This window comes from Erpetoichthys calabaricus, chromosome 15, assembly GCF_900747795.2.
Source record: "Erpetoichthys calabaricus chromosome 15, fErpCal1.3, whole genome shotgun sequence".
NCBI classification, from domain to species: domain Eukaryota; kingdom Metazoa; phylum Chordata; class Cladistia; order Polypteriformes; family Polypteridae; genus Erpetoichthys; species Erpetoichthys calabaricus.
The window spans coordinates 52668066-52681027 of record NC_041408.2 but is presented as its reverse complement, the minus strand read 5'-3'; the positions used below and the strand labels follow the sequence as shown (position 1 = coordinate 52681027).

The following is a 12962-nucleotide window of genomic DNA, read 5'->3' as shown; positions in this document are numbered from 1 at the left end:
GAAAAAAGAGCAAAAAAGAAAAAATAATCTAGGTGCAAATTCAGAAAATAAGGCAAGTAATTATCAGCCCGTAACAACTGGAACTGAAACAAAGCACGTCCAATAGGGCTCAGAATTAAAAGACTGAGTAAAAGACAAAATAGAACTTCATAAAGACGTTCACAAACATTGGCGAAATACACATGCAGAGCAGATTATGAAAGTAGTGGAATTCAAAAGGCTCCAAAAAAAAAATGTATGCGCGATACAAATGTGGAGAAAGTTAAAGAATATGAAAGTAGGAAAATTATAAAGTATAAAAAAAAGAAAGTAAAGATCGCAGTAGTGCAAACAAACGGAAATTGATACTTGAAAAAAGGAAAATAACCACCACGGACCAGGTGTCATTGAAAAAAAAGCAGAAAAAGTGAGGTCAGAAATAAAAAACAGAGTAGAAAACAAAGTATAATGTCATAAACAGGTTAAAAAACAAGGGGGCCAAACACATGCAGAGCAGGTTAGAGATAATTCAGGATAAGTATCTCTGTTTGGAATTTCATCACAGACAAAGCGATCGACATCATTAGCAGTTAATAATTTTTTTTTGCAAAGTAACCAATAAATGCATGTGAGGTAAAACACGTTTGTGAAATTCTCTGACTTAAACTTCAAAGCCTTATAATATTTACATACTTCTGACATATCACCTGTGTCCATATATTCGATCTCTGTTCGTCTTTTAGTTATTTCTCTGAGTAATAATTTCTCTTTTTTTGAGCTAATGCGACGTTTACTTTTTTGTTTTGACACTGTCGTTTTTTTCTGCTTTCATATTCTGTAACTTGCTCTGCATGTGTTTTGTGCCTACGTTTTTTTAAAGTCTTTTGAATTCCAGTTTTCATTATCTCCAACCTGACAAAGTCATTAAACACACGTCTCACTGACCTCATTTAAAAGATTCAGCATATTGGGACTTGAAAGATTCCAAATATTGTTTTTACATAAGTTCTGAAATAAAAGTGAAACTAATGAAATAGCAACAATTCAAAGAAAAAAAAAATCTTAAAAGTGTGTATCCGGAAAACCATACACAGGGGTTCGCGAGCGAAGCGTGCAGGGGGTGAAGCCCCTTATTCTTCATATAAAGAAAACCCAACACCTCTGTAACAATGGTAAAATCCTACAAACTTTTTTGAATATATGCATATAAAAGGATAGGTTCATTATGTAAATAGTGATCTCATGAGAGGAAAATGATTAGACATACAGGAATCAAACGCAATATATATATCAAGTGAATTTTGTAAGGTGAGAGGGTGGATTAATATGGTGGGGTTTGGAAGGTGTTGGTCATAAAGTCTTTTATTATTTGGATGTTCTTCTTTTTAAGCATGCATATGCTGGGTTCAAGTCAAAGTTTCTATTAATGGCATTTTCATTAGAAAGCCACGATTCAGCCAGCTCTCTAGCACTCTTAATATTGACCCTGAGTTTTACTTTCACAGAGTCCTACTTAAACGTGTGTTTGGTAGAACTTGTATGTGTGTATATTAGAGACCGTGGGTCCTTTCTTCTGACGGCATTGCAATGTTCCTGTATACGTGTTGCAAGTGTTTAGGATGTTTGTCCCTCTTACACCGCTTGCCATGCATTGCATGGAATGCTGTAAACTTTGTTTCTTGTCTCTGTAGTCAATTATTTGCTTTTGGCATTGAAAAGTAAAGTGTTTGCTGGTTTGTGTGCTACCTTAATCCCACATCTGGATAAGATGCGTGCTGTACTTTCTGATGTGCCACAATGATATGGGAGGGTGTGGTAAGTGCGGTGAGGGACCAAGTTAAATTAGACTGTTTGCTGATGTCTAGGGCGTCTCCTACATAGGCATTGTTTAATAAATGTCTTGATATGAATGTGAATGTTTGATGTGAACAGATGAAAAAGATAACGTCTTTCATTCTTTTTTGTGTCCATGGTGTTACACTATTTACACACACTATATATTATAATGGATTGCATGCAGGGACTAGTTTCCATGCCATAATGAACTCTCTTCCTGTGCCTGGCCGGGAGGCCTAGGTGGTAAATAGGCATGAAAAGATTCCTGCCTATACAAGGGTCTAAGCATATGAGGCCATGTAAAGAATGGGTATGCTGGCATCCCAGCAGGATTAGATGGAAGAACATTACTCGGCCGGGAAGACAGCTTGATGGAAGAACAGGGTGAGCTGAATTGTTCAAGCTACATGCTCCCCTGAACTGCTAGTTAGCAGCAACCCTGGAAGCAAGTACACCAAAGGATACTCGCTGAGCATGCTGAGAGTTCTAGTGCTACTAGGAGCTGTGTTCCTTGGTTTTTGGGACTTCTGATTGACCCAAAGTACTTCCATTCTGTTCTGTTCCAGCACTGGAAGTACTCCCAGTCCAAGATAAACTGAGCCACTCAACTTCATCCAGGCGACTTGGAGTCGGATGTAAGGAGAACAAAGCTTGCCTGGAAGTGTGAGGGAGGGGAAACAGAGAAACAAAGACGAATTGTGCATGTTGGAAGAAGCCTTGTTAAGACACTACTGCTAATAAATGACTTATTTGTCTCTGGGACTTGTTTTTGTGTGGTGGTGTCTGAGGTTTGGGGTGCCCCCTTACAACGCAAAGTTGACTCACTCACTCATTCGCAAACTCACTCACTCACTCATCAACCACCACACAATTTCTCATTTAGTTAAAAAACTAAAATTTGGCAGTGTGGTACATCTAGGTCAGTATGTATTCACTAAGAGAGGAAATTCCAAAATATTAATATTTATGGGTAAAAACACCCCTACAATAGAAAAACTAAATACCCCAAAATTTCAAAAATGTTTTGATTAATTTGATGGAAACTTGGTAATGTTATACAAAACCAGAAAAATAGTCATGATTTTATATTTCTTGATATTTGTCAGAAATAAGGCTATAGAGGGGTAGTCTTAGGAAGCGCATCCTTGTTTTGTTTTAGGTGTGATCGCTCAGAAAAATGGAGCATGTAGTTCATGCAAATGAATGCCGCCAGCACAAGAGTGCCACTGTACATGCTGAGGTTGTGATCTTAAAGAGAAATGGGGCCGCCGGAAGTGAAAAAGGGTAGCTGCCCTGAACAGGAAAAAGAGATTAGGTGAAGAGTTGGATGAAAAATGTGATTTGAAATGAATGAAGAAAAGTTAGGTGAAAATCAAAGAAGATGTGGCTAGCCAGTGGCCTCCTTGGGTAGATGCAGTACTCCCTGTTCTGTCAAGTTCTTCTTACTCCACATGATGAAGTAAAATACATACAAATTTACATTTACATTTTAGTAAAATACATAACACATTCATACAGACTGGATTGTTGAGTGCTCTTATATATACAAACTTTGAAAAAAAGGTGGGGGAGGGATGGGGTTGGGGGACTTTTTTGGTGGTAAAATAAATGAAGAACTAAGGTGTCCACTTGGAGGTCAGATCATAACATGGTGCTACGCTCCAGTTAATAAAGCAGAAACATGGAACTGCTGGTAAAGCAAACCAACCCTTCTACAACACAAGTCAGAAGCGACAGCATGCTTTTCAGTTTAAACAGGTTCAAATGAAAGGTAGACAGAGCAAGGCTGTAATGGGCAAATTTGATACAATTTCTTTTCCAAATGTACCTCCTAAGTCTACTATAGAGACATTATTCCTAATAAAGCCAACAAAGAAAATAATTTACTCAAAGCCAGATTAACTTTACAAAAAACTGCCTGCTATATAACTCTTAATGCATCAGTTAGAGCAAGATTTTTCAAGTACATTCTCAGACAATTAGTTAGAAGCCAACCAAAAATGCACTCTTACTCATCTGTGACAGGCATGAATTAATTTAGTTTTATGTTTTACATCATATCCGTCTCTCCAAGTAAAACTGGATTAAATTCAAGATATAACCAGGCACATGCTTCTCTGAGCCAAATGTTTTGTCCTCACACCCTGCTGGATATTTACTCTACTATTGGATTCCCTACATGATTCAACAGATCTCTGCCTGATTAATTTCTCTTTTTGCAGTCAAGTCAAATGGACTCTCTTTGCTTAATATTCTGGGAAACTACAAAAGGCTTACTATGGGGATCGGCTCAAACTACTATAGCAACCTTTACTTTATACAATTCTTGTAAACTAAAGAGCAACCTTAAATTCTAGATTATTTCTTTTTGTTTTAGGGAGAGGCAGTTGGTTGACAGAATGCTAAAGAAATACATTGATCAGGAGAAAGTTAGTGAATTGCAGTATGGTTAAATCCCTGGGAGAGAACATCGGTTGTAATCTTATTTGTCCAGCAAATGCAGGAAACGATCAGGTTAAGGGAAAATGGGTGTATTATGCATTTGCATATGTATACAGGGCATTTGACAAGGTACTATGAGAGATGGTGAAATGGATATTGAAAAAGTTAGGTGTTGATGATTTGGTAGTGTCTCTATTAAGGTCAATGTATGAGGAGTCATGAAAGGTGGTAAGGACAGCAGATGGGCATAATGAAAGTTTGGGTTGAAGATAGGGCTGCACCAAGTATACGTCCTGACTTATTTTTTCCGATGGTGACGGAAGTGGTCACAAGAGGAGTGTCTGAAACATTGTCATGGGAACTCTTGTATGCCAACAAATAGTAAAAAGCAAAGTGGAAATTAAAGTCAAAATACTGAAATGGAAAGTTAGTTTGTAAGTGGAAGACCTTCATGATAAATGTAGGAAATAACTAGATGATGGGTGATTGCATAGAGGCAGGGATCATGGAAGAGTTTATTTACACATTATGTGAATATGCCAAGTATGAAATATAACACAATCCTATACTATACTAAACTGATTATTGCTGTGCACTGAAATTTGCTCAATATTTCATGTGAGGATGCTGCGTGGAGGCTTCCATACTACTTGTCACAAGTGTGAGTCAACACTTTCACTTTAGCTTGGTTACCCATTTCATTTGGAATTTTTATTTATTTAGTGTTATTTTTTTTGTTTTTGTACTGTTGACTAGAGTTTTGAATGCATCAGTTGGCTGCTGTTTTTCCAGTTGTATGACACTCTCTTGTTTAATTTCATTTAATAAATATTTCTTGACCCAATTGACATATATTGGGCAAGGTGGGGCTTTATTCATAACCTGTCAAGTTTACAAGTGTGGGGAGGGTAAACCTGGTGGGGATGCGGATTTAATGTGTTGGACTCAGCCTGAAATCAAAAATTATAAAGAGCACAGGAACATTACTCAACAGTCCATTTGTTGTGTTAGATCCTGTGTGGATAGCGCTTTGAGTACTGAGAAAAGCGCTATATACGTAAATGTAATGAATTATTATTATTATTATTATCCTTCCAAAACATTTAAGGCATCATGAGCAGCCTTTAACATAACAGTTTACAAACTTTCACTGAAACATAGACCAGATGCACAGATTCATATATTAACTCAGCCCATTGATTTCAATGGGAATAAACAAATTATATAGTCAATAAAATGATTGGTAATTTTTAAAAATTCTATTTTAACATGAACTAATTTGAAAGCTTATAGTTTTTGTCTCCCAAAATCTAATGTGAGCAAAAGAAAAAAAATGAACATGCAAGCAAAAGCAAATCATTACTATCACACTACAAGCATATATCTAATTAAATCAAGAAACATTCTCTCAACTCCTATAGTACTATGACAAATACTTGACACATGTGACCTAAACCTCTTTATCCTAAAAGAGTAATCACTTTTGTCAAATATCAGAGGGGCTAATTATTCTGATTTACTTATATTTGTGTTTATTTTCTAAATTTTCTGAGGAGGTGCAGAAATGAAAAAAAAAAATAGAATAATTAGGATAATTTTTCTTCTATCCCTTAGTTGCAGATTACAAAGGTCTAAACTAAGACGCACCTTGAGGTATACACTGGAATCCATTCCCTCGGTATCCAGGCTTGCATTGACATGAGAAAGAACCTGGTGTGTTGTAGCAGGTGGCATGATTGTGACATCTGTTTGGCTGGCATTCATCAATATCTGGAAGAGAAATACATTTAGCAGTCCTTGATTAACATACACATGTACTGAGAGAGACAGAGAGGGAGAAATAAACTTTAATTACTATTCACAGTATGTAGCATCTGATGCAGTTTTAAATCTACAAAGACATCACTAACAAAGAAATTAACTTGCTAAGTCAGTGTGTTACAGTGAAAGGTGATGACATTAATATGCACACATAGGATATTTTTTAAAGTGCCTTACCAAAGTGGTATTACACCAAAGTGATTATAAAATAAGTGGCACTATTATACAAAATACTAACTGCTGGTGACTTTTGAGGAGAAGAAACCTAATCCAGTAGGAAGTTTAAAATTTTGAGACATTCAACAATAATAGCTTTACTTTTATGCTTCAACACATACATTAAACCATCTGTAAAATAAAGGACGGCACCTAAAACCAGCAGGGAATGTCAATCAATATTCAAAATGTCAATGTAGTCTGTGTATTTAATAAGCTTAACACTTACATACAAGAGCTGCTATTAAAATATTATTTTTTAATATCCAATATATATTTTACTTCTACTTGATATTATTCTGTTGTATTATATGCTTTCCATTTGTACATTGTTGTTTCACTATTATACTGTATTAGTCCATCCATTCATCCATTATCCAACCCGCTATATCCTAACACAGGGTCATGGGGGTCTGCTGGATCCAATCCCAGCCAACACAGGGCGCAAGGCAGGAACAAACCCCGGGCAGGGCGCCAGCCCACCACAGCTGTATTAGTCTGTGAGAAAATATTTCTTGGTATATGCTGGGAGAAACACTAAGTTCTTTGTTTCCAGATACTTCTAGCAAAAGTGGAATAAACTTTCCAGTTAAGAAATTATTTGTTTATTGTACCTAAATAATATTGTCTTAAAATATTACAAAGCATTCCAACCTCCAAACTCTTACACACTCCAAAAGCACCTGAAGAAGATTAATGATGGATGCGCTCAGAACACCTCAGAGAGAGAGTGAGAGTGAAGGTGAACATCCTAACGACCGCAACTGCGTTCATCTCTATTCACTTTCAGTTGCACTTTCCCAGAACAGTTTGCTGTGGACTGTATTCTGAATTATTTTTAATATGAAATAAGTATGGCTACTGTGCCACTGCTGTGGTTTTGAAATGGTTCTGTAAGCAAAACTACCTTTTCATGGTGCATTTACACTAAATCTGAACCCTTTGTGCAGACCCTTGCTTATCTTACATGTCTAACTACTGGAGTCACAGCAGTAGAAACTCCAAAAGGGACACAATAGGAGAGGTGCATTTGTGCTGTCTTTATTGAAAAAAATAAAGCAAGACTTACATAGATGGTCTACCCTTCATCTCATTTTAGCTGGAAGAATTAACACTGTCAAGATGAATATCCTTCCTAAGCTTCTTTTTCTATTTCAAAACATTCTCATTAGGGAATCAATTCCCGGGAATTCGGGAATCCCACATATCATTCCCAGGAATCCCGGGAATGTCACAGTGCACGGGCATTTCACATGTGAACGGTTTTATAATGAGCAACACTTATTTTTAATAAAACTACTGCAATATGTTGACACCAATAAAAGACTAACCATAACTACAAGCAGTTCATGCTGTCATATAAGTACATGTATCTAGTTAGTTTGGGTAATAAGAGCGTAGAAAGCACAACGTGTCCAGCGTGCGGTCGTCCAGGTAAGAGGGCACCTTTGTGCAGAGTACGCCAGCTGCTAAAGAAAGCACGCTCTGCCTCCACTGAAATAGGTGGCAGAATCATCAGATACTGATACACTTGTTCTAAACAACGCCCGCACTTGCCGTTGCTCTGAAACACCGGCATTTCAGCTTTTACTGATGCATCCAGTTTCTTGTCATTATTCTGTGATGGCAAGTTTCTTAGCACTGATAATGCGGATGCAACAGACTGACGCATTGCAATTTCAAGTTCCTGTTCAAAGCTGTTAACAGCACAGACGTCAATGAACTCTGCCCTGTCCCGGCATTCGTGAGCTGCAGAGTGCAGACACGTCCCAGTCCACTGTGCTCAGTCTTAGTGGGGGCCGGGAGACTGACTACTGCTGGTCTGTTGTTGAATGAATTAATGAGCAACACACTACACCGTGGGCCAAAAAACTATAACTCTGTTATTTCTTGATCAATTATTACACTTTTACACGCAATATTTGCGAGCTTGGCCGTTCCCGTTTTCCCGGGCATTACAGCAGTTTCATCCCGGGAATGCGGAAATGAAAAATGTCTGGGAATGGATTTCCTAATTCCCATATACATCAATAAATCATTTTTTAAGAAATTAGATTCAACCATAACCTCATTTATTTGAAATTCAAAATATCCATGTATGCAAAGGGTGACCCTATAAAGACCTAAGGCGGAAGGTGACATGGCTCTACCTGACTTTCAATTTCATTACTGGGCGGGCAAATATACAAGCTATAAAAACCTGGAGATTGACACTAATAGATGAACACACAGGCTTGGTCCACAATAGAAATAACATTCTGCAGTACTTCTTTATATTCCCTGCTTTGTACCCCAATAAGTACAAGTCATTGACAATATACTAACAACCCAATTGTGCTTCATTCACTCAGAATATGGAACCAATGTAGGAAGTATTTTAAGATAGAGAAGCTTTTATCTGTGGCACCTCTGCAGAAGAACCACCTTTTTCCACCCTCTCAAATGTACGCAGTTTTTAATGTCTGGAAAACATTGGGGATTAAATCACTTAGAGATCTGTACATAGACAATGTATTTGCATCCTACAAACAACTACACTCCAAATTTAACTTTCCAGCAACACATTTCTTTCACTACCTTCAAATCAGAAACTTTGTTAAACAAAACCTGCCCAATTTTCCTCACCTCCCACCTACCTCTATGCTGGAAAAAATATTGATCAGTCTTGAAGACTTGGACAGCATCTCCGTAATATATAAAAACATTTTACAGTCCCTCCCTTTCAAAGATCCAGGAGTACAGTGGGAAAAGGATTTCTCATTCAACATCTCAGAAAAGGAGTTGAAGGTAGCAATGCATAGAATTCACTCGAGCTCCATATGCATAAAGCATATAATTATTCAAGCACATCTGTCTCATTTAAAATTGTCCAAAATGTTTTATGGGCAAGATCCAACCTGCGAACGTTGCAATCAAGTTCCAGCCTCATTAGGCCACATGTTTTGGGCCTGCACCAAATTACCATCATTCTGGACCAAAATCTTTAAATTCCTATCAGACAGCCCTGGTGTCACAATCCCTCCTAATCCACTAACAGCTGTGTTTGGTGTACTTCCAGAGGGGCTTAAAATGGAGAAGGACAAACAAACTGTGATTGCCTTTACTACACTATTGGCATGTAGACTTATCTTGCTCAACTGGAAGAATCCTAACTCTCCTATTTTAAGTCAGTGGGTAACTGATGTTATACACTAATTTAAAATGGAAAAAATCTAATTCGGGCGGCACAGTAGCGCAATGGGTAGTGCTGCTGCTTCGCAGTTAGGAGACGTGGGTTAGCTTCCCGGGTCCTCCCTGCGTGGAGTTTGCATGTTCTCCCCGTGTCTGCGTGAGAGCAGAAAAGAGTCCTATCTGCCATTTCAGTGCTGTGTGAAGTTTTTATGGTGAAGTGCCAATCCTGCCACCAATCCCCAAGTTTTTTTTTTTTCTCCCTGCAAGTTGAAGGACTGCTTGCAGAGTCGGATGCAGTTTATTCATACCCAGGACCTTTTTTGTAGAAAGCAGTAAAAATAATCAATAAGCAGTTATCAACACATTATTGTAATTTAAATTCTTGGCAGACATACCCTATTGTTCACTTTGTTTACTACAGTATTGATTTAGATTACTTTTATATTTACATATACAGTAGAATTAGCTGTATTTGTACTGGAAACCTTGAGGGACTGTTTGATGACAAAAAGGTGCAAAGTCAAAAATCAAGTTTACCCAACATCATAGTAACATAAACTGGCACTTACACAAAACAACAAGAAACAGTTAAAAAAGGGAAAGATTAATGCACATACACTCGTTTCCACTGTTTAATATTTTATAAAACATGTTATTAAATGAGAGGATGTTTTGTTTATATTTTAAATGAATCTCAATTTAAAAAGTGATAAATAAGCAGCCTTGATCATATGCCCAGCAGTATTTTCACACAAGGGAACAGTATACTATCTTTAGATGCCTTAAATTATGGTGTCTACCCTTCCTTCTTTGAAATGTATATATTCGGCTGGCATCTTCTTCCAAAATAGACCATCTCATCAGCACTGAAACCATTTACTACCCATCCATCCATCCATTTTCCAACCCGCTGAATCCGAACACAGGGTCACGGGGGTCTGCTGGAGCCAATCCCAGCCAACACAGGGCACAAGGCAGGAACCAATCCCGGGCAGGGTGCCAACCCACCGCAGGACACACACAAACACACCCACACACCATGCATACACTAGGGCCAATTTAGAATCGCCAATCCACCTTACCAGCATGTCTTTGGGCGGAAACCGGAGCACCCGGAGGAAACCCACGCAGACACGGGGAGAACATGCAAACTCCACGCAGGGAGGACCCAGGAAGCGAACCCGGGTCCCCAGGTCTCCCAACTGCGAGGCAGCAGCGCTACCCACTGCGCCACCGTGCCGCCCCCCATTTACTACCTTGTTTGCTAAATCTGATTTCCCAATTATCCTGATAGTCTTAGGACTTAAGTGTATTAAAATATCCTTGGGTGGCTTTGAAAGCCCCCTCTTGCAGATATTGGAGGCTTTTCCTTGGGAGTAACATGAGGAGAAGTGTTATTTCTTTGTAATATATTGTCATCTACCAGCAGACATATTTGACTCTGGTTATCTAACTGAAAGTTTAAATCCCTTTTAGTCTCCACAAGCACAGGAACCTGTAACCACAACCCTTATTTATAATTAGATTCCACATCCATTATCATCATGACATTTCTGAAGAGGTCCAAAATTTCCACCTGCTGCTCAGTGCAAGAACAGATCACACACATCCTCTTTATTTGAGTATCACTTGATGCTGGACTCTTGGAGGCCGTGATGAGACATTTTAATGTTAAATTCCAAATATTCACAGAAAAAAGCAGAAGTTTACACTGTTTAAGTCTCACTGCTAACTGAAGAGAGAACATTTGAAAGATGACAAAACAGGGAATGTGTAAGGAGGCCAGTCTGAAGATATCCTGTTATGTTTCAGTCAAGGGCAGCACGGTGGCACAGTGGTATTGCTGCTGCCTCGCAGTAAGGAGACCCGTGTTTGCTTCCCAGGTCCTCCCTGCGTGGAGTTTGCATGTTTGCGTGGGTTTCCTCCCACAGTCCAAAGACATGCAGGTTAGGTGCACTGGCAATTTTAAATTGTCCCTAGTGCGTGCTTGGTGTTTGTGTGAGCGCTCTGCAGTGGGCTGGCGCCTTGCCATGGGTTTGTTTCCTGCCTTGCGCCCTGTGTTGGCTGGGATTGGCTCCAGCAGACCCCTGTGACCCTGCAGTTAGGATGTAGCAGGTTAGATAATATATGGAAAATCTAATTCTCACTTAGAGGATCTGTAAAAAACTTTTTCAAAACTAAAAATTTATTAATTTATCTATTTACTTATTTTTACTAGTTTAAAGTTCTACTCTGCTGGCCTTGCTCTCTTTCTCATGAGTGGGCGTTGATTTGTTATTGTTAAACTTGACGTGTTTATGTAGAATGTTATTTGATTTTAATAACATCAATAAAATGCAAAAAAAAAAAAGGAGAGGTGCATTTGTGGCTTATAAATTAACATGGAACCATAAACAACAAAACATTTTTTATGGTTCCCAACCTTGTTCTTTTGTTTATTGATACTCACAGATAGAATATGGCATAGTTGTTGCTGATCTCGGGGTTGTCAATACAGCCAGGGTTACAGAGTCTTTTTTACATTAACAGAGTAAAACATTATTTATTTAGAGGATGTTTTTATCCAAATCAGCCTTCAGTCAAAATGGTACAATACAGAACATGCTGTGTACCTAGCTCTAGGACACAACGATAAGTAAGGAACTGTCAATCTCTCTGTTCACCATGCAAAGTCACTAACCCATACTATCCACACTTTACAGCCATCACTTTACAAGGATGAGTTTGTGCACTCACACATAAACAAAACATGAGACAAATGCTACACTCATGTAACCTTGAAAAAGTATTCACATTTTACTGACTGACAAATCCTACACTGAACTATTGTTTAATATACAGTATATACATTTTTTATTTCAAAATACTAAAACAGCAAAAACATTACTTTTGTTAACAGAACTTCATTTTTTTATATTATGGTCATCCATCCTCACATTTTAACATTTTGTATTGCCACCTTTAGTAGCAATAAAAGGTTTAAGTTATTTAGGGAAGTATGTCCCAGCTTTGAATACTGGTTGGAAGTGATTTTACCACATTCTTCCTAGCGGATTTGCTGAAAGTTGTTCAGGTTTTATTTTTATGACTCTGGTGCACTACAATTTTCAAATAGTACTATCAATTCTCTGGTGGGTTGAGATTAGGGTTTTGACTGGATAATTATAGGACATTCACTTTTTCACCACTTTGATCTTGTGTTTGGGACTCTTGTACTGCTAAAAGATCAACTTGTGTCCAAACCTCAGTTTTTAAGGTAACTGAAACAGGTTTTCAGAGAAGTATTTGCTTATACTTCCCACTATTAATTCTTCCTTTTATGTTATACAGCTGTCTGATACCCACAATAAAATGCAGCATAATGTTACACCACTCTGCTGTCTGAAGTGTGGGCAATGTTGCATTTGGGCCGCACATCTTTTTTGATTTTCCCTGCCTTGGTCTCATCTAACTATAAAACCTTTTCCCACACTACAACTATGTCACTCTTATGCTTT

General features: G+C 38.1%; 1 protein-coding gene across 1 annotated transcript in view; it reads right to left on the bottom strand.

Moving 5' to 3' along the window:
- nid1a (nidogen 1a) overlaps nucleotides 1-12962 on the bottom strand; it is a 150089-nt gene that overhangs the window by 34177 nt on the left and 102950 nt on the right. The window contains exon 11 of the mRNA XM_028820118.2: nucleotides 5905-6027. Within this exon, the coding sequence (XP_028675951.1) occupies nucleotides 5905-6027 (123 nt within the window). The remainder of the gene's footprint in view (nucleotides 1-5904; nucleotides 6028-12962) is intronic.